This window comes from Camelus dromedarius, chromosome 11 (assembly GCF_036321535.1).
Source record: "Camelus dromedarius isolate mCamDro1 chromosome 11, mCamDro1.pat, whole genome shotgun sequence".
Classification (NCBI taxonomy): Eukaryota; Metazoa; Chordata; class Mammalia; order Artiodactyla; family Camelidae; genus Camelus; species Camelus dromedarius.
Window position 1 is genome coordinate 35,811,258 of NC_087446.1, and position 22,751 is coordinate 35,834,008.

Consider the following 22,751-nt stretch of genomic DNA (forward strand, 5'->3'; position numbering starts at 1 on the left):
GAACAGCCTAAATGTCCATCAACAGATGACTGGATAAAGACGCTGTGGTATATTTATACAATGGAATACTACTCAGCCATAAAAACCAACAACATAACGCCATTTGCAGCAACATAGATGTTCCTGGAGAATTTCATTCTAAGTGAAGTAAGCCAGAAAGAGAAAGAAAAATACCATATGAGATCGCTCTTATGTGGAATCTAAAAAAAAATAAAATAAAGCATAAATACAAAACAGAAACAGACTCATAGACATAGAATACAAACTTGTGGTTGCCAAGGGGGTGGAGGGTGGGAAGGGATAGACAGGATTTCAAAATTGTAGAATAGATAAACAAGATTATACTGTACAGCACAGGGAAATACACACAAGATCTTATGGTAGCTCACAGAGAAAAAAATGTGACTATATATATGTTCATGTATAACTGAAAAATTGTGCTTTACAATGGAATTTGACACAACATTGTAAAATGATTATAAATCAATAAAAAATGTTAAAAAAAAAAAAAGCTGACAATACCAAATGCCAGCAAAGGTATAGAACAATTAAACTCTCATACATTGCTGGTGGGAATGCAAAATGGGACATCCACTTTGGAAAACAATTTGGTGGGTTTTTATAATGTTGAATATACACTTGCCATACAACTCTACAATGCTGTTCCTAGATAATTTACCCAAAAGAAATAAAATACATGTCCACACAAAAACATTTACAGGAATGTTTATAGCAGCTTTATTTATAATTGTCAAAACTTGGAAACACCTCAGAAGTCCAGTTGTATAAGCATACGGTTTGTATATATAGAAACCAAACACACATGGAATGTGCAATGGAATGCTACTCATCCAGTGAAAGGAGTGTACTAGTAATACATGCAGCAACACGGATCAATCTAAAAAACATCATGCTAAGGGAAAAAATATACACTCAGAAAATTACATACTGTTTGATTCCCGTTATGTGACATTCTGGGAAAGGGGAAAACAAAAGGGGCAAATAACAGACCAGTAGTTGCCAGGGTCTGGGGTGTGGGGTTAGTAGGTTGAATACCAAGGATCATGGGACACTGTCAGAGGTGATCTTGATTATGGTGGTGGTTACACAATCACATATATTTGATAAAATTTGTAGAACTATATATCTGAAAAGTGTGAATTTTACTATAGGTAAATTATAGCAAACAAACAAAATAAAATATGGAAAACTGAAAAGGATAGTGTAACACCACCCTAAGTAAATATTTTTCTTTTTGCATAAAAAAAAAAAGCAGAACATCTTTTATAATCTTAAGATTAAGATTTGGCCAATAGGAAATTTTGTTCTATTGTAAACCAAGAATTACAAAAACCATTTCAAGGATTCTTACTGTTGTCACAATCTTAGGTTGTTAAAGACTTATAAGGCCTAATCCAGGAGTAGAGTTAACAATAGTTAGTGGTAAATTACCAAGTTTCTAAATTACCTTGACCTTCTCTGTTTTTCCTCTTTGTATATTGGCTGTCCATTGTGTCATAGAAGACATGGCCTGGAAATCAGAAAAACGTGATGCTACTTTAAATTTCTGGTTTAAGGAAGAAGGAACGGAAGAAGTGAAGGAGAAGGAGGAGAAAAAAAGAAAGAAAATATAATAGAAGTCTCAACCTCAGTCTGTCTTTACTTTGGGAATTAGATGTTCATTTTTTGGTGTCCATTTGGAAGGAAAAATCCATATTCAACTTGTATGGAAGGTTGGCACTGCAGCCTCCTTCAACCCCTTGCAGTATTTTTAAATTACCAAGACATCTAAGGAAATGAACAAATCATTATTTAGTTTCTGATACGAGTTTAAGTAGTTCTAATTCTCGTTCAAAGAAACTCCTCTCCTAGGATGACACCTCTGCGCTCATATTTTTGGTCCTCCGACTTTCTTGTCAGGGAGTTAACCGTCAGTGAACTTTGGAGTCAGATCTCAGTTCTACCACTTCTTAGCCAGGCAGCCTGGGGCCACAGTTTTCTCATGTGTAAAATGGGATGGCAATGCCTTTGTCCTTGGAGTTGGTGGAGGACTAAACTTAGAACACAGATTTCAGGCATTAGCATCATGCTCAGCTGAAGTTTTGAGGCGCTCTGGGGTCGTTGTTTTGTCTGTGTGGGTTGGGCCACATTGTGCTCCTTTTCCTGTAGGCTATCATGGAGGGCAGTGGCCGAATAAGAGCAGAATCCTACCCTGGCAGCAGCACTCTGGTTATTGACGTAGCAGAAAGAGACGACTCTGGTGTTTACAACATCAGTCTGAAAAATGAAGCTGGGGAAGCAAATGCAAACATCAAGATTAAAGTTGTGGGTAAGTCCTCTGAGTCAACAAGCTTCTACAATCAAGCTGACAGGTCTAGATCCAGGGTAGACTTTGTGAGCCCTTGGTTCACTCAGCTTTTCTGGGAAGCCAACAAAGAAACACACGGTTTAGCTCTATTTTACAGATCACCGCCTTTCTTTTTCCCTTTGCCACTTTGCTTGTCTGTCTTTCTCTTTTCTTTCCTTGTTTTTCCTTTTCCTTTCCTCCTCTTTCTTTTTCTTTCTCTTCTTTTTTCTTGCCTAGAGGACTAATTGCAGGAATGCGTAGCTAAAGTTAGCCATTTGGGGTTGCTGTCATTAGCTCTCCATTATTCCTTTCCAGTGCCCTAAATCACTAAAACACAATTGCTAAATGATTTCCAACATCACACTCATTGTAGAGGAATAAGATCTGCTTTGGTCCTTAGACAGCCAGCTAAGTACACCTAATTCTGAAACCAAGTGAAATGAGTCTGGCAGATTACTCCTGTTCCCAGGTCTCATAATCTCTTCGTCTCACTTCAGTTTTCCTTCAGAAACATTTCAAATTGACCAAAAACTAAGGTCACTTTACTAGGTGCTGAACTGTATTTGTAAGACATGATACCTTGCTTTGGGTTGGATTTCTACCAGTCACCATCATGAATCTTCCAGCTGATTAAAAATTGACAATAATTAGCTCTTGATTCAGTTCTGCTGGGAGTTCACTTTGTAGTTAAAAAACAAAAGCAAAAACAAAATCACATCCAATATTTAGGCAATAATTTCTTAATTGCCATTTTCAAGGTAAAGAGCAAGAGTCTTGGGTTTCATGTGGTTCTCTAATGTGACACTGGTTGGAAGGATCTGGAGACATTATTTTTCTTTTGATTGGGCTCACCTCCTCTGAGTCCATATGGAGCATGACTTTGTGCCCACATTAGTTACCAAGTGCATTTTAGTAAACATAGAAAAGTAACCAGAAATAACGTCCCTTCTAGGATTATCACCAAAAAGCATATTTTCCAATTAACATTTTCCTTTCTGCTCTCGCTCACTCAATTTTATTTTATTTTATTTTTTGTTTGCTACAGACATCCCTGATCCTCCAGTGGCACCGAGTGTGACAGATGTGGGAGATGACTGGTGCATCATGAACTGGGAGCCTCCTGTCTACGATGGCGGGTCCCCAATCTTAGGTAGCTGCATGCTGGTCAGTCTGTGGAACTGCTAGTGGAGTTGGTGTCCTCTTCATGCACATTAGTACAAAGCACATTTTAAAGGACTGCATTTACAAGAAAACCTTTAAATACCCATTCAAATTGAAATATATCTGGGGATTCTCTATAAATACTTGAGATTTAAATAACTTTAATGAATATCATCTAACTGCCTGTTCTCTTTTTTGTTTGACATTTACATTCAATATCTAACTTTGTGACAACCCTAAGTCTAACTTTGTTCTAGTAAGCAAATGCCTAGTTCCATAGAGTTATGTCTATGAAAAAATTTCTTTTAGAGTTAAATACTGAGAAGAATTTGCTTCCCCTGTGAAACAAGAATTTTTTCTACTTGCTAATAATGAAATTCGCAAAACTGGTTATTTCCCCTTTCTTACCTACATTGCTGGGACCCACAGCCACATCTATTGCTCATATAGAGTGACTGTGTACATTTCTATGGCCTACATATCTGTGATCTGTTTTTCTCTCTTCTCTTCCTAGTACAATTAAAAAAAAATAACAGGACTCTTATTTTTACATATATGCTATGATGTTAATATTGATATTCCTTATATTCCCACTCTCAAACAACTGATAGAATAAGATGAGTTAAAAAAAATACATACATACATACATACATACATACATACATGACTATTTCCCTTAGAGTGCTGAGAATTTAGGAAGTTTTAAGAATTCTAATATCTGACAAAGTTAATTTTGGAGACCAAGGGAAAAAACCTCAGTTTCCATTTTGTGCCACCTGCAGGATACTTCATTGAGAGGAAAAAGAAACAAAGCTCCAGATGGATGAGGCTGAATTTTGATCTCTGCAAAGAAACCACCTTTGAGCCCAAGAAGATGATTGAAGGTGTGGCCTACGAGGTCCGCATCTTTGCTGTCAATGCCGTTGGCATCTCCAAGCCCAGTATGCCTTCCAAGCCTTTTGTTCCATTGGGTGAGTCAAGAGAGGCGTGTCTTCGTCATGCAAATTATTGCCCCAGATTGTGACTGCTTCCTTCCATCGTCTAACTGGAACAGACCTGGGAGCTTCTTAGAATGGTGGATGAGCAGGAATTTAGAAGTGGCTATGGGCAGTTTTCTAAGAAATTAAAAGACAACATGATCGAGTTGAATGCCTTCATAATGTAGGCCCTGGAATTTATTTCCACAATTCCAAGAACAGCTGCAGGTGGCTCCAGGTGCCACTGCCCACTGAAAACATGTAGCTGAGCCTGTTGACACAGGCCGGCTCCCATTTGTCCTTCTCAAGGTGTCACCCAGCACCATGGTGTAAACACTGTAACTACAACAAACTGAGATCAATTCAACAAAACTCTCCTGAAAACGATTGTCTTTGCTGTACAATCACACCTTAAATGTCACCTATTGAACCAAAAAAGTTCAGTAAAGGCAAGAAACAGAAGATAAGATGTCTCCACGATTTTATAGTCATGAAGTATGCTTTTCAATAGAAAGAAGATTTAGTACAAGAGTTTGCACTTTCAAGTTAAAAAGTCATGGGAAATTTACTCTAGATCATTAGATCTCAAACTTTGACTTTTTCCACTTCCTTGGGCCTCCCGGCCTCCCACACCAGCCTCACAAATGGAGGGGAAGTGTGGCAGCATTTCTAAAATATTTTCCATGTCTGGCAGATCCTTTCTTTATACACAGCATAGGCTCAAGGAGTCTTCACTGAATTTTATTAAGATGTGGGGCTTCTGTGTATGTTTTTATTTCTATCCTAGTTCATTTTATCACAGTTCCTCTGTCATAATTCTACAGTTAATAATTTCTTCTTTTTCCCTTTCTTTTATCTCTGAAGCTGTAACCAGCCCTCCTACTCTTCTCACTGTTGACTCTGTAACTGACACCACTGTCACAATGAAGTGGCGACCCCCAGACCACATCGGTGCGGCAGGTTTAGATGGCTATGTGCTAGAGTATTGCTTTGAAGGAAGTAAGTACAACTTACTTAAAACGAATACCATCATCAATAGGTGAGCTATGCCCCCCTTTCTTTTGTCTCTTTCTTGGGAACTCATCTCCTTCCTACTGAAAATGACAAAAAGGCAAAGGTCATCTTTCTAAGATAAATAAAAATTTAGCCTTTCTTTGATACTTGATGCTAACAAATTGAGATCTCAAAAATACCCTAGCTAGGTTCCCAGATTGGACAACACAGCTGATCCAAAACATAGGAGGAAGGGATTCTGACAAAACTTCAGAGACTCCCACTTCTTGAATTGGTGGAATTAAAATGAACCAAAGCAAAATAAAAGTCTAGTTAGCGAGTTGGAAATTCTAAACTCTGTACTGATCAGAGATTAGCTGCCAACAGCGCTGCCTATTTCTGGGTATAAGAGAGACTATATATTTGACTATCTAGTGATGATTGCCTGCCTTCTTAAAGGAAAAAAAATAATAATCAAGGACAATTTTCAGTGTTTAATGGAATCAGCATTAAATCCCTGAGGGTGTAAGAAATAGATTCAACACGTGGCAGTAACTTGTCTCAAGACATGTGTGTATAAAAATTTAATGACAAATTTAAAAGGGGAAGAAAAACAGGGGAAAAAATCGCTGATAGAAATAATAGAAAAACAGAAAATGATACAAGAAAGTATGGGCCAGAGTGTACCTAAAACCAAAAAAGATTTGCAATCCACTGGAAGGCTCTTGTGTTTTTTGATTTCTTACTTGTCGTGATGTGGAAATGAGTGAATAAAACGGCACCAGCTCTGGACTTGGGCTCCGCTCTAGAATTCTGGATGATGGTAGGTAAACCATCCGCCAGGGAGGCTTGTTCTTATTTCCACAAATGATCGGCCAGGACTTGACATCTAAGAAAACTCTTTGGACCCCAAACTTTAATGTGGATCATAACGTAAAGGCAAGAGTGACTGCAGAGCACATTTGGGAAACCAAGAATATGAACATCTCCCCAGAAGGAAAACCTCTATGGAGAAGAAACTTCTTATGAAGAGAAAACTGCAGAAAAAGAAGTCCCAGGGCCCTGGGTGGGGCCTCCATGGAAATGACCACCGTTGGTCGGGAGGGTAGAAGTGGAGGGGGGAATAAAACATCCTGGTAACACTCGGTTCCACTCACGTCCACTCCCTGTTAGAGTGAGCGATTTTTCCAGGGCTTAGAAAGCCACTAAGCAGAACCAGTCGGGGCATTATAAGACAGTTCCCAGAGTTATCCCCGTGTCGGAGGGGGGCACTGTCACTAAGGCAACAGATGAATTCTTGAGCACTTGAGAATATGGTTTATTCCCTTTCTATTCCCCTTCCCCCATTTCAAAAAATCACGCTCTCTTATTTATACCACCCGGCCAGCAGAGTCCCCCCAATCTCAGGTGTGATGTGGCTGCTGAACACGAATCTTTTGTGTATGTATGAAACAGAGCAAATTCTTTACTCTTTTCTTTCTGATAGGTTTAAAAAGTAAGAAGATACAGCAAAATGATAAATGGCTGTCATTTTGATGTTACCCACCTTAGATAAAATACAACGAAGTGTATTTTACATAATTTTGTGTGTGGTCTGTGTAGATATATATGTATACCCATATATACATATATATAGATACACAGTCATTATTATGTATATATTTTGCCACGTAACGTTTTGGAATTAGCTTTCTATGGAAGTTCTTTCATAACGTGTATATCTTTCTTCTTGCAGTCTTTTCTTACTTCCTTTATGTGGCTGCCCTAGTCTTCATTCTCTTTTAATGGCTGTTGTCCTCCAGACTAATTTTCTGTAGTGTTTAATGCTTTTACATACGTCAGGTTTTATTCTGTAAGAGAGTTCTTTCTTTTATAAGATCGTGTGTTGGTTTGGACTCTGCCTTTCTCTTGGTTTTTATTTTATTTTGTAATGCCTGCATCATTTTACTCTTCTTTGTTTTCTTTCTTCTCTCAGTTCTTTCTTTTCTTTCTTAAAAATTCTCCTCATGTATTAAATAACTTTCATGTTCCTTTACCATTCCCCCGGTCACCAGTTTCTTTCTGTTTCCCTCAAGCAGTTCAAATGTGATGGGATGTTTTTGTTTCTCTCTGGTCTTGTTTCGTCCTGTTTTCTCTTGAAATTTTCTCCTATCCTAATTCTTCATTCTTTCATGCACGTTTTCTCAGTCTCCTGTTTCACTTTCTCATCAACTGTCTCTTGGTTATGAAAATACCAACATAGTAGCTCCCAAGCCCACCATTGGCTTACAGATGTATCTCTTTTTCAAAGTTCTAAGTAATTTTTATCCTCCACATGCCCTCCTAGCCACCAGGATATTCTGGCTTGCTGCTCCTTCTCCCTCATACCCCTAGAAGGGTTGCAATAACAGAGAGGAGAAGGTTTCAAGGGAGGCCAGTTCAGTCCCCACTCCTCTGCTGTGTTCCTGATAACCTAGATGGTCATCATCCCACACCAGTGGAGTCCACCCACAAACACTCTGTGAGCCAGCAATGGCCCCTCCACCCACGCGGAAGGTGGGAACCCAGGTCAGCTTAATTTGCTTGACCAAGAGCTTGTCATGGCAACAAGGGGCTGCCTCCTGGGCTGCTGGGCCAGTTTCCATTTCCAATGGAGAACATTTTCATTTCCTGGTAAGACAGAGCTGGCCTTACCACAAGTGCCCTCACCTCCAGACTCTGATGTGTGAGCCCCACAGTGGGAGAACTGTGTTCCTGGGGGACCCACAGGACCCTCTCGGGCTGAGGTGGCAGGGACAGGAGCAAGGGTAGACTGTTCCGCTGCGTGCTGCTCCCCTGTGGAGTCCAGGACCTGCTCCTCCTTTCTCTTCAGGGTCTTTCTTTGTTCTTCTCTACCTCTTGTTCCCACAGCTGAAGGAGCCCCAGTCTCTTTTCTCCTCCTCTTCTCTGTGGCAGGTGCCTCAGGGCAAAAAAAACAGTCTGAACAGAGCAGGCTGTGCCCCTCCTGAGGAATCCCCCCTCCTCTAATGTGTTTGGTCTCTTCCGTCACTGTCCTGAAGACAAGTATCTTTGCATACTTTGCATACTTTACTAACAGAGAATGCTGACTACTGATACGATATTCTTCTGGTGTGAAAGTGGGTGTCTGTAATTAATTTTAATGACGGATTCTCAAAGGTACATCAGCAAAACAGTCTGATGAAAATGGGGAGGCTGCATATGATCTACCAGGTAAAGTATTCTGTGAAAGCTCTCAACCTTTCTTACTGTCTGCTAAAGTTTCTGAGAAGGTTTCATGACTGAGCATGACGTCCACCCACCACCCACACACAGAAAGGCCCTTAGAGACGGAGGGGGAGGGCGGGAAGGGAGTTAATAATGTGGGATCCAAGCCTTCTTTTTGTTCCCTGTGGGCATAATAATGCATAAAAACTTTTAGAACCTGAAATGTCTGTAAAACCTGGATGCTGGGTTTAAATTTTCTTGATATAGGTACAGCTACCAAAAGTGTTTTTAAAAAATTAGAAGTTTTGATGGAGGTGAAAGACTGTGCCAGTTCCTTATGAGGTCGTGGCTTCTGAGCTGTGTTTCCTCTTTGCCGTGGTTAAAAGCTTCTTTTCTCCATATGTGGAGCATGATCAGATTTCCCATGCTCACAGTTGTGTCTTACAGTAATAAGCCAGCCAGGATAAAACAGATTATATGACTATAAAGGTCAGTGTCTCTCATTCATAAGAACAGCATTTTCCTGTTTTTCTGAACTTAAACATGTATAGATGATTAGCTATCATGGTTACATCAACTGTAAAAATACACTTTGTAAACTGAATTGGAATAAATTTGTTTAAAATTCCTGGGACATTTACTGTTGTTCAGGATGCTCTAGTATCCTGAGTAAGGTTTTTCAGAAATAGCAGAATCTGATTATCATTCTTCCTCTTATTTACATTAGCCATTCTAGGCCATTTTTCATTTAAATATGAAAAATGCCGAGCCATATAGTCTGAGTCCAGACCAAAATCATATTCCCTCGAAATGATTTAATTTTGAGCAAAATACTGATTTGGAATCGACTGTTCAACAGGATGATTTCTTTCACTAACTATCACTCCCCCTTCTTTTCTTTTTTTAATGGAATTTAGCTGATGACTGGATAGTGGCAAACACAGAACTGATCGAGAAGACCAAGTTCACCATCACAGGTCTGCCAACGGACGCAAGGATCTTTGTGCGGGTGAAGGCTGTGAATGCCGCCGGCGCCAGCGAGCCCAAGTACTACTCGCAGCCCATCCTCGTGAAGGAAATCATAGGTGGGGGCAAGGCTTTCGAAACTTTGTTCCCATTTCACATGGTTTGCTTCTTTTATTTTAACCTCTTTCTCAAAACCTACTATTTTGTTGACATTCTTTTGATATTAATATCTCCTCCTGGGAGTTAGCAATTTTACAAAATAGCCCTTTACTGGTGTAGGAAGTCAGCTTGTGGCTTATAACGTGGTATGAGGAACAAAGAACCTCACCAGGTTCCGACAGTGGACAGAGAGAGAGAGAGAGAGAGAGAAAAGCTAGCGCAGACAATCTGTACAGCAGCAAAATGGCTCCGATGGATCTGTGAAGTCAAAACCATTTTCACAATAATATGAACACATTGTTTTCCCTTTTTTGTATTTGACATCTGCACTGATGATGTAAAAGCAATGGTGTGTAAAACTGCTGATGCCTTAATCCACACCACCAAATTGTCTCATCCTTCCTGTCTTCCTCACCACCATGCACTCGCAATTAAAATAAAAGGGCCAGTTTTGCCTTGGAGTGTTCTTGACGAGGCATAAAAATTATTAATGCCTTTAAACCTTGGTTCTTGAGTACCCTTTCTCCCCACAGAGTCTGTGACAATGAAATGCAAAGCTCTTTGCTCTATACCACGGTACAGTGGTCATCTCCAGGAAAAGCGCTTGTGCAACTGAGTTAGAGGCTGAACTAGTGACCTTTTTCTATGAAACTCCATTGTTCCTTGAAAGAAGGATAGAGTGACAAACTGGCTAGTCAGACTTGGGCATTTGGCAGACGTATTCTAGAAAATGAATGGAATGAACCTGTCACTTCATGGAAAACAACTTACAGTATTTGTTGTCATCTTGTCAATGAAAAATACAAGCTTTAAAGAAAAAATCAGAATTTTGGAAAACGGATATCCACCATCATGGACTTGACAGCTTTCCAAGGCTTAGAAACTTTTTCAATGGACTAGGTGGTGATATTAATTAATCTAATTTTTTGATATCAAATAATACAATGTTTCAACCTTTGGAAGATCTGCATAATTCAGTGAAGCAGTATTTTCCAAATGACCAGTGCATGTTTAAAAATCATGTATGTGTAAAAGATACATTCAAAATGGAAGATGGACCAATGGATTTTAATATACAGAGTCTAAAAAGTTCATAGAAGGTTTCAGATTCCACATTGCAGCTAACCCTTAAGACATTACATTTTATTGTGTTTTAGTGTAGAATCAAAGAGGAATACCCACAATTGTCTGTAAGGTTTATTAAAATATTCCTCCTGTCTGTGTGAAGCCAAATTTTTTCCATGTGCCTCAGCCCATACAGCTTATTGCAGCAGACTAATGGCAGAAACAAATATGAGAGTTCAGCTGTCCTCTATTAAATCAGACACTAAAGAGATTTGCCTAATTAATAAAGTAATGCTAGTCAAATCGCAAATTTTCGTTGATGTAAAATATGGTTCCTTTCATTAAAATGTCATTTATGTTGTTATTTTTCAATCAATAAGTACATAAATATTTCAACATTTCTTGGTTTTAATTTCTAATATGGTAAATACTATAGATACAGTCCATGTAATCAAAAGCTTTTCGGGGCTTTTGATTATTTTTAAGAGTGTAATGGGATACTAAAACCAACCTGTGATTAGATGCTGTGATCATTCTGATTTTACAGAATAGACTGGGGCCAGATCTACTGTCTGATGTAGAACTCAAACCCAGATCTCTCTGACTCCACCGTCCATGCTTCTCAGCAGAGCGTAAGCCCTCGAGGCTGGCCCCAGGTTCTAATCCTGGCTGTGTCACCTTGGGCAAGTTGCCTCAACCCCTGTGCTGTAGTTTCTTTATTGCAAAGTAGAAGCAGTACCTGTGTCATAAGGCAGCTGTGAGGTTTAAATTGGTCCCTTCATGAAAAGCATTTGTCCCAGTGTCTGTTACATACTGAGCACTCAAGTGGTAAGACCTGTGTCTTGTAAGACTCAAGTGTCGTCCCTGTGAGCTATGAGCCTTGACGCTGCTTCTGCTGGGTCTACACCCACATGTTCTAGGATCTTCATGGTGTTTAATGAATGGACATTAATATACAGTGGGCTAGGACTGCCTATTACATGCTTCACCATAGCCATACAGGGAGAAATTTACCCTCAAATTCTAACATAATTACAAAAATAACAAGTACTAGGTGCTAAAGCTTTTTTTTTTTTTTTTCTGGTGAGGAGAAATGGGCTGTCCTGCCAGCTAATGTGGGGCTTGTGGATCTTTTGTGGAATGTTCACTGGAGAATATACTCAGTGTTAGAAATTATGAACTCTATATATATATGTATATTAGGTTATAATATATAAAGTCCTAAGAGAAAATTTAGTGTTTTTCTATAAAGTTGCTTTAGGCTTATAATAAAAATAGGAAGTTGCAGTAAAATGAAGGAGGTCAAGGGTAAATCTCGTTGAGTCAAACTGTTAAAACCTCTCTTCTAGAAGGAAACGTTTGGAACCAGAGTTACTGTATATAATCTGTTAGTGGCCCATATAAGATTTTACTGCCAAGTCATGCACACAGGGAGATCCTGGGGAGTGTCATGCCAAATACGCTTATGTGAGGCTGTCTCCAGTGTACTGTACTGACTCAAAATTATGCTCTTCCACTCTCACTCAGAGGCTCCAAAGATTCGCATCCCAAGGCACCTGAAGCAAACCTATATCCGCAGAGTTGGAGAAGCCATCAATCTGGTCATACCTTTCCAGGTAATAACTCAAGGTCGCTTATTTTCTCTTCCCAGCCCTGGAGTGTTTAAGTTGACAGGGAGGTACTCCAGCACTTAAGTTTATGATTCAGGATTTCCTCAGGGGAAGAGTAGGAAATAATGAAAGTGATTCAGAAAGTGATTAAACAACCTCCTGCTTTTTTTTTTTTTTTTTTTGAGTAAAAGTAGATTTATTTGGAGAGATGTACACAAGGGCCGGGTGGGGGTGCAGTTGGTGGTTAAAGTAAAGGTCGATACACGCTCCAAAGACAGAGTGCCAGCCATCTGTAAAGGCAAGGGAGAGGGTGACCACAAGGGTTCAGTGGTAGAATTCTCGCCTGCCTCGCTTTAGAAGTAGAGAAATCTATACAACTCTCATAGATTTTCCTTCTGCATGAGATGAATTGTTTAAAGCACAGGGACTACAATGGGACAGAGGGTAAACATCAAGGAGACGCCGAAACAAGAAGTGCTTGAAGATTCTTTCTGGTCCTGTCCATCTGTAAAAGTCATCTTCCTTTTAGGCGAAGCTCTTGGCATAACATTCAGGAAAACAACATGTGCTTATTGCAACATGTGCAATTATTTCTCACAATTACCCCAAATCCGCACTAAATCCCAGTAAGAGGGATAACTGAAATTGAAAATCTTGATGCTGCTAACTGAAATATGTAAACATTGTTAAATCATTGCTCTCACAAAAGAATCTGTTATTTATAAGATTAACTAGGCTTCTCATACAATAATCAGTTTTGGTTTCACACACACACATAGCACCATCACCTCCTTACTCCTTTGACTCCTTGTAGTGCTGTTCAGTAGAACTTTCTGTGATGATAGAAATGTTCTGTACATGCAATGTCCAGTATGGTAGCCAGCAGCCAAGTGTGGCTATTGAGCACTTGAAAGGTGCGGCTAGGAGCTAGTGTGTCACTAGAGAAATGAATTTTTAATCTTCCTTAATTTTAATTCATTTGAATTTGAATGGCCACGTTTTATGGCTTATTATATCAGCATAGGCTTAGAACTAGAATTTAGGTCTCTGCACATGTTTGAACACATACACCCCTCCTCCACACACACAGAACTTGTTCAAACCCAGACTCCCGGGAAACCTAACCTAAGGGGACGGCTGTTCAGACCATCCTCATTGCACTTGGCACCCACGCCTCAGTCTTCCACGTACACAGTGAGTGAAATCAGAATGAAAGCCAAGGAGGATGCGAGTGGGAACACAGCAGAGGAGGAAGAAGATGTTTTGACAAGGTTCTTCCCACTTCTCTCCTCCCACAGCCTCAGATAAAACCAGGAGTTGGCACAAGGCAGACATTCAGGACCCAGTCCCAGACTGGACTGGGGCTGAATCAGCCCTCTAGTTTCCATGTCATGTCAACCGCTAGAGCTGATCCCAGTTCCCATATCTTGGAAGTCTGTGTCTTCAGCTTCTGTCACTGAATCTGGGAGAGAAAAGAGCATGAGAACAGGGACCTCATGGATGTAACATCACAGGGGTTGTTCAGCTAGCAGGAAGGGGATGAGACTGGTGCATCATGTTTGTATATTTACCTAACCTCTGGAGCTCTCAAACGTTGTCTCATTTGATCCTCAGAAACACCTTGTGAGACAGGAAGGGCAGATTTCCTCAACAGCTCCCACCCCTGCCGAGAAGGGATGAAACTGACATTCAGAGAAGTTAAGTGACTTGCCCAAAGTCACACAGCAAGTAAATGGTAATGCCCTGAGCAGACTCTGTGTCTCCAGACACTGAGTCTAGTGCTTTTCTCACCCTGTATGTTATCAGAGAACTCAATTCCACCCCTACTCCATAGCTCATAGTACATTGTACATTCAGAGGAAAAAGATCTGGCACTATTTTTCCCATCTTTAACAGTATTGTTCTCAGCTTCCCATGTGCACATCTGAGCACCCCCAACCATTCTTCAAGCCCTGTGGCCAGGGGTTTGATATGTGTCTCCCACATCCCTTAGCAGAACCTAGCATCAAGCCACGTTGGGAGCCCATAAGAAGGCTGTGCCTGACCCAACTGAGTTAATGCTTAGTTCCTGTCTGCAGGCTGAGCCTGGGTGCTTAGGAATCCTAGGAAGTCCCTTTGTAACATAAATGGAAACTCATGTCCTTGAATGAGATTGTAATATCTCCAAGTCTGCTCTTAAAGAATAGTTTCGGCTGTTAGAACAGAGAGACGATTACAGACAAGTCTGAAACGAGCAACACAGTAGAGTGGAATAAAAATCATTAACATGTAGATGACATTAATAAAACACATATGCAGCGGGCAGAAACTTTCTAAGAACATCAGTCTTGATAACCACCCTGTTAGATTTGCACTATCATTCTCATTTTACAGATTGGGAAACTGAGGCAGAGAGTTTAAGTAACTTGCCCAAAGTCGCACGGCTATAAGTGCTAGAGTCAGGAACCAAATACAGATTCTAGGGCCCCAGGGCCCAGGTTCTTCACCACAAGGCTGTGTTGTGCAGGCTTGGGAGCTGAAGAGACCTGACTGGAAAATCAGCTTCCAGCGCTTAGCTGCAAGGCCTTGGGCGAGTCCTGTGATGCCTTTATAAAAAAAAAAAAAAAGAAGATAGTGATACTTGATGTGACGATTAAGGGAAACTGTAACTAGCACATACATAATGTAGTGCCTTGCGTACAGAATGCAGTCAGCGGGTGATGGTGAGTATTCTGTTGCTGCTGTAACCGCCCATCAGACTGCTTTCCAACCTTATAGAATGAGTACCACTACCCATTTTTGTAACGCCAAAAAGAAAATTGGAAACAATCTGATCCCCTCCCTGCCTCTACGTTTTTTGTCTTTTTTTTTTTAAGGGAAAACCAAGACCAGAATTAACTTGGAAGAAGGATGGTGCTGAAATTGATAAGAATCAGATAAACATTCGCAATTCTGAGACCGATACAATCGTATTCATCAGAAAAGCAGAGAGGAGCCACTCCGGGAAATATGATCTGCAGGTCAAAGTGGAAAAATTCGTGGAAACTGCATCCATCGATATCCAGGTTGTTGGTAGGTTTGGAGGAAGGAATGAGAACATTCTGTCAATACAGTACGAGGACAAATTGTTCTTGTTGATAAGGCAAGAGTCAGAATTTTTGTGAGCCTGGCTCTACAGAAATTCTTTTTTTAGAATTAAAAAAAAGATAAATTGGTAAGACTGGTTAGCATTTTAGAATAACTTTTCTCTGACTAAAAGGACTAATCATAAGAGACTGAGGCCATATATGTTGAAGAAAATTAACGTACATACTTTCTAGTGAAAACCGTCTGCACTGCTTTACAACTGTTTTCTCTTACTCTATTTCCCAACTCTTCATTGCTAAAACCAGTTCCTGTGTTGAATTCTTGCACTAAAATAGGTGGGGAGGAGATAGCTCAGTGGTAGAGTACCTACCTAGCATGCACAAGGTCCTGAGTTCAGTCCCCAGTACCTCCACTAAAATAAACAAATCTAATTACCTCCCCCTCCAAAAAATAAAATGTCTTTAAAAAATTAAAATTAAAAAAATTGTAGATTCCAGATATAGTTTAACAAGTTTCTTACTACATTTAAAGTTTGCTAATAATAAAGTTAATGGAGAATGAAGAATTTTTATGGAATGTAAGAACAGTGTACCTGAACAAAGTTAAGTAGTAAAGGCTGAATTTTGGTTGGTCCTGCAGGGTTGGTTGGATACATACCTATCCAAATCGGGTTAGTCCTTCCTCCAGTCCAGAGTCAGGGAAACAGAGGGAGGATCTCTTATAAGGAGACCCTTCTAGGCTGAACTGTTGTATAATTACTGCAATGTCAAGAAATAAATTTAAGAGCAGAGTTAGGAGAAGTCTAGTCTCCAGTCATTTTTATTATTACATTTTAGCAAATATGCTAGAACTAGAGGTTCTCTCACCAAAGGAGCAGCTTTCTGTGGCGAATCTTCCCTTGGGTGAAAGTTTGCATCCTTGAAACTAAGCCCTCTTTTCCCACTGGCTAAACCATCTTGATTTTTGTTAAGTTGAGGGGAGTATTGAGGATGCTTTGTGTGCCCTTGGGTTTGGCCTGGCCCCATGTTGATGGAAGCCCTCATAGTCAGGTCTAGAAGAGCCTTGCCCTCTGAAATGCTGGGAAGGACTTTTTTCCCCCTCTTTTGCCATGTAGTTACTTTACCAGCTAGTTAAAAGTACCTGACACATTACTCACACACAAAGTGTTCAAGAAAAAGTAACAATTATTACCCTGCTTATAGTATTAGTCCTAAATATATGTGTCTGCCATGACTGTAAAAATCTAGCAATACCATTTACTGTTAGGGAGCAAGTGTTTGAAAAGTCAACGTGAACTTGGAAGACAAAGCAGACTTGGGCTGCAGTTGGGAGACTGGACTGGGAAAGGATGGCTGTCTGCAGGACAAGCTGGTGAAAACAGGAGATAGAAAACTGATTATAGAAACTTGTCATTGCAAATTGTAGAAAGACAGGGAGGATTATCACCGTGGTTTCCCCCTGGAGCCCATGAAGACTGCTTGATAAATCTTGTGTGAAAGAGAGAAAAACATTACCAGAAAGCACTCTGGTATTTACTCTCTTCAGTCTGACATTTCATATAGAAATAATTATCATTGCATTTTAAGACCTGAAAAATCTTCAAGACAAAAAGGTGCTTGCACTGCAAAGGATAACAGATGTGAAATTTCTCTTCAAAAAAGTAAGAAATACTATGTAAATGCATCGTATGATTATTGTCCTTCCTTTTACCTCTGTGCATGATGGGTTTTTTGGGGAGGGTGGGGAATGAACCTCCCAATGAAGACTTGGTTTTCTTGACTTTTGGCCTTTCTGAACATTACTACAATTTATTGGAAGGTTGTAGGTCACAGAAATTCGTGGTGTAGAAAATAAAATGAGGAAAGACTTTATTTCCACATTAATGCATTTTACTTACATAAAATGGAAACACTTGATAAATACAGATGAATCTCAGAAGGAGAGATAGCAGAGGAAACAAGTTTTTCTCCCTCCCGTGCAACAGAGGACCCCACTGAGGCTGTGGGCTTCAGGGCCCCTCACCACAAGCTGGGGCTGCTCAGCCCAGTGGGCTCTGAGAGCTGAGGTCCAGCATCAGCTGACCTTTCCCATTAGGCAGGGTCGCCTTGTGGTTCATCGCCAGTAGCCTGCTCCTGGAGGGATGGTTAATGAGGTTGGGAGTTTCATTTAAATTTTCTTTTCAAAATCCTTTTCTTCCTAGGCAAATACAAGTCAAGGGTTTCCAGATAAGCTTAGCTGGAGTGCTTTCCACTTCTCTGCAGTTTTTAAGAATGCAAAAGAAATGTGGGTAGAGATGCAGGGAGGAAAGGGCATTTTAAAATATCCTCCTGGAACAAGGTCTAGATTGGGTGGAAAGTGACCTTACAGTGATACCATGAATTCATCCTACAGACCGTCCAGGTCCACCCCAAGTTGTGAAGATTGATGATGTCTGGGGAGAGAACGTTGCTCTATCATGGACACCACCAAGGGATGATGGAAACGCTGCCATTACAGGGTACACGATCCAGAAGGCTGACAAGAAGAGCATGGTAAGATCCACCTTTCTCTGGCTTAGCAGCCGCAAAATCACATGAGGTCCTCTGTGGTGAGGAACCCAGGAGTGTCACGGAGGAGTGATGTGGCACCATGGAAAGGATACGGCCTTGGGAGCCACAGAGAGTTTGACTTGAATTTCCACTTAAGACCACATATATAAATGGACAGTCACTTAGCCTCTTCAATGTCCATTTCCTTCATCTGTGAAATAGGGACACTAATGTTTACTTTATTTATTTATCAAAAGGCTAAAACAATATAAAGCAACTGATAAAATGATCAATAGAATTTCAGTAAATTCATTTATTCAACAAACATTTACTCACTCTGGATTAACTCAGATCTGCACCCATGCAACTTTTTCTCCTTGTAAAATAAATGTTAGATAGCATGGACTTATGTCTCAAAAAATAAAAAAGACATGTGTTAGAAGAGAAAGATTCTGAAGGGAATGGCATAGGAAAGAGCTTAGAATGTCCAAGAAGCAACTCAGTTGGAGTATGAATTATTATTATCCGTATTTTATAAATGAGGAAACTGAGGCACAAAAGGATAGATGACTTGCTGGATATCACCGGATATTAAATGTTAAAGTCTAGGCCTTTCTGAATCAGAATCCATCCACTACACCTACCACTGCCTTACCTGTAAGTCAATGAATGAATAAATTGATGTTTGGACACAGAATGGCATGAAGCCACTTTTCATTCTCATAGGAAGAATAAAATATCATACTGAATGATGCTGATAGGAAGTGTTTAGGCATTTATATGAGTAAATTCCAGTTAAGACTTAGGTTATAAGATTACATTGGATTAATAAAAGGGAAGAAGGTTGGAAAGAGCAGTCTAAGCAACAGGAATGGAGTTCAAGCCTTGCCTTTCCGTAAACTATTCCTGGCATGTCTTTCTTTCCCCTGTGTAGATGTTCAGTGACAAAATCAGATTTGGCATTTAAAGAAATGTCTTTCAGCCAAACCTGGATAGCTTGAGCGCTAGATCAATGGATGTACTGAACATCTTGGATTTCTTTGGCAATGAGGGCTCTTCTTCGGACCTTGGTCCAGATACTGGCAGTGAATCCAGGGCTACCACATTTTCACCAGGTGACCCCCCCATTCTCCCATCCCCACCATACTGCCTGGCACTTGTCTTCTTAAATATCTAGTCAAGTCCAGGTGAGCCAGGACTTTCCTGCTGCTTCATGTATCTGAGATCTGCTTGCTGGCGGGGGAGTATCCCCAACCCCTGTGTCTGTTGCGTTTCAACAGGGGCAGACCTACAGACCAGAAGATCTCACTCTGCCCAGTGTATTTTCCAGAAAGTCACCACACCACTGTCTCATTATGGCTACAGTTGCTGTTTTTCACTTAAAGTCCTGTTTATGTTTTCCGTAAACATTGTTTTCGTTATATGTGTGGACACACTGACTTATATACTCATTTCCTATGTGTTGAGCACTGTTCTAGCTGCTGGATCAAAAAAAAAAAAAAAAAAGACAGCTCCTGCTCTTGAAGCACTTAACATCTAAGCAGACATAAAACAATGTAATAAATGTTGAAATAAAGGTTTGCAGAAAGTGCTTTGGAAATAAAGGAAGGCATGACTGCAGTTGTCTCGTGTCTTTAAAAAAACCCAAAATACAGAGATGATGATGGCCCCTTAAACTTGTGAGGAAAATCCTTTTCCTTTATGACCCTTTTGTTAGCAAATGTATTTTCTCAGTGGTCTTAAATATATGGAGTACAATGTGATTTTTTACTGGTGGCACGATAAACTCTGAAGCCACTATTTTTCTTGATGTGGTGAGGGAAAAGTTGAAAAAATAAGAATAGAGTTTTGGCTCATTTATGCATTCATTCAGGTATATGATGAACATTTATTTTGTGTATGGTACCTACTGTGTACCAGGTGCTGTGATAAGGCACTGGAGATACTAGGGGTGAGAAGAAAAGTCCATTTTTACCATCATTGTGTATACATTCCAGTGAGGGACGTAGAGAGTAAAGTAAAATAGTAAGTATATGATGTGATGTAAGGTAGCAAGTGCTGTGAAGAAAACTTAGCCAGGTTAGGGTGGAAAAGTGTGACCAAAGTGGAGTAGAAGGAAGATAAACAGTGAGGGAGGAGGTAATATCTGAGCAAAGAATGGAAAGAACCTACGTTAATAATATTAGGGAAATTGAGTGATGTTAACTTATCTCTAGTGATTTAGCATCATCTATCCCTCAGAATAAATAAGTTGGCAATAAAAGTCCATAATTATACTTAGTTATATAAAAGATAAATAGGTAGGTAGGTAGATGACAGACACCGTACAGTTATGAGGAAAATATAAAGGTAGTAGTTGACATTGTCCACAGAAATAATCAATAACCAATCTATGCTAAGAATAGAGGAGAATTTTATTCCAGCTAAACTGAGGGCTGTAGCCCCGGAGAGAGCTTCTCAGATAGGTCTGAGGAACTCTTCCAAAAAAGGATAGTTTTCAGCAAAGCTTTATATTTTGCCAGAACAAAGAACCTCAGACATGTCAGGGGTACATTCCTTCAAGTTTTCAAAAAAAGACAGATCAGCACATACACAGCGAGTCAGTATGGCCTTGGCACCTGGGAAGGGAGCCTCATCCTGGAAAGAGTGCTATCATTGATGTCCCAGGAAGGGAGGCATTTCTCTGCATCTTCAACACAGGCATTCTTTACTTCTAGACAATACTCCTTTCTCTTTAAATGGTTAAAGTGATGTACAATATATGTTTAATAAGCCACAAAATAGGCTGTTCTAGTTAGCATAAATTTTAAGTTAAATCATGTATAAGCCAGAATGACTTCCCTGTACCACAATATGTGAACATTTCTTCCATCAACATCGAGGGTATATGAATCTAACGTGTAATGAAGATTAATTTACTTAGTCAAGTGTAAATCAATTGTAAAGTACTAAACAAATTAAATATACATCACTGTTACTTTGAATATAAAAATTAGTGCTTTTTTTTTCTTTTAGTTAATGAAACATCCCTGTTATTTATTCTAATCAACAGGTAAAGTAGTTGTGTATTTTAAAGTGATTTTCCTCAAAGGATCATTTTTTTTTTCCCAGGAGTGGTTCACTGTCATTGAGCATTATCACCGAACTAATGCCACCATCTCCGAACTGGTCATAGGAAACGAATATTACTTTCGGGTCTTTTCTGAAAACATGTGCGGCCTCAGTGAGGATGCCACAATGACTAAAGAGAGCGCCGTGATTGCCAAGGATGGTGAGTTGGAAGTGGGCTGGACATCTGGAAACCTTGGTTTTCAGTGACAAGACGGAGGAAATGGAAAGAAAAAGAGATGTGGTAAAAGGAAATAAGGATATGATAAATACACACTTAAAATTATGGTAGGAGAAGCTGGATTCCATCCCTGTCATTTCATTTCCTCATAAACCACTGTCCTTCAAGCCCTTTCTCGTTATGCTCACATTAAAACACACGTTGAGCAAAATACTCAGACACTGAATTCTTCCCAATATTTGCTTCAGTTTCAGATGACCCTTCTGACTTTCTGTCCCATGAGTGATTGGCTGTACGTTGGTCGCCCTCAGAATGAATGCCCTGTGGCTTTCACTTGTGTTTTTACATGTTTTTCTAAGCTCAGGGAAGTTTTAATCAAGAGTAAAGCATGCCAAGAATAATATATTCTCAGGCCAATTTATATATTTCTAATGCTTGTTTTTAAGGTAAAATCTACAAAAATCCAGTGTATGAAGACTTTGATTTCACAGAGGCACCCATGTTTACTCAGCCTTTGGTCAACACCTACGCTATAGCTGGTTACAATGCCACCCTGAACTGCAGCGTGAGAGGAAATCCTAAGGTACCATTTTTTTTAGCACATTAGTTAAATTAAGAATTAACCCCAAAGTCCCTCTTTTGTATTTGCCATGCTATAACTAGAAGCAGACCTTCTAACTGCTATCGGTGTCTTTTTCTGGGATACGGAGGAGGGTGCAGGGTAGTGGTCGTGAATAATTATACTATTTAAATGTATGAAAATGTTTATATTTCTTTACTGACTAAGGGATTCTAAGGAAAAAACCAAACCACCTATTTTGAAAAGAACTGAGAGATAAGGAAACAAGTAATATGATGTCACCTGAAAAATTAGGTGCTAATATTGATGCATCGAGTTTTCTGTAATAGTGTAAAGCAAATGATGATACTGTAACACAAGGCAGCATACAAAATGTGCTGTGATAAGGGCACAGGGTACCAGGAAGGGAGAGGTTGCATTTGGTTGAAGAGCTTTACAAAGGTTTCATGTTGTTGGCACTTGAAAAGAGCAACAAATGAATGAATGTTGCCCATAGGGCTGTCTGCCCCTGTTTGGCACTGAGGGAAAGTGCCCTAGAATTTGGAAAAATTGCAAACAGCAGTATTTTTTCTGCATGTACCATAAGCAGATATCGAGAAGTCAAAAGGGGAAGCCAGGCTGAGGATTGGAGGAAGCTGCTGAATCCATATTTAATTGGAGGTGATGTTGGTACTTTCCAAGTGGGAATGACCAGGAGGCAGAGAAGAGCATTGCGGAGCTTGGGAGAAAGACGAGGGCTGTGACTCTTGTTTTGGGTGACTCAAGCCTGGGGATGCTACATTCCATCCCTTGAAGTTGAAGCTCTA

General features: G+C 39.9%; 1 protein-coding gene across 5 annotated transcripts in view; it reads left to right on the plus strand.

Annotated features, from left to right (window-relative positions):
- The window catches only part of MYBPC1 (myosin binding protein C1), an 83,243-nt gene that overhangs the window by 54,748 nt on the left and 5,744 nt on the right, over positions 1-22,751 (plus strand). For all 5 annotated transcript variants that reach the window (XM_064491638.1, XM_064491640.1, XM_064491639.1 and 2 more), the window contains 10 exons: positions 2,170-2,329; positions 3,393-3,497; positions 4,291-4,479; positions 5,350-5,484; positions 9,600-9,767; positions 12,400-12,488; positions 15,338-15,533; positions 17,940-18,079; positions 21,188-21,347; positions 21,812-21,948. In XM_064491638.1, the coding sequence (XP_064347708.1) occupies positions 2,170-2,329; positions 3,393-3,497; positions 4,291-4,479; positions 5,350-5,484; positions 9,600-9,767; positions 12,400-12,488; positions 15,338-15,533; positions 17,940-18,079; positions 21,188-21,347; positions 21,812-21,948 (1,479 nt within the window). The remainder of the gene's footprint in view (positions 1-2,169; positions 2,330-3,392; positions 3,498-4,290; positions 4,480-5,349; positions 5,485-9,599; positions 9,768-12,399; positions 12,489-15,337; positions 15,534-17,939; positions 18,080-21,187; positions 21,348-21,811; positions 21,949-22,751) is intronic.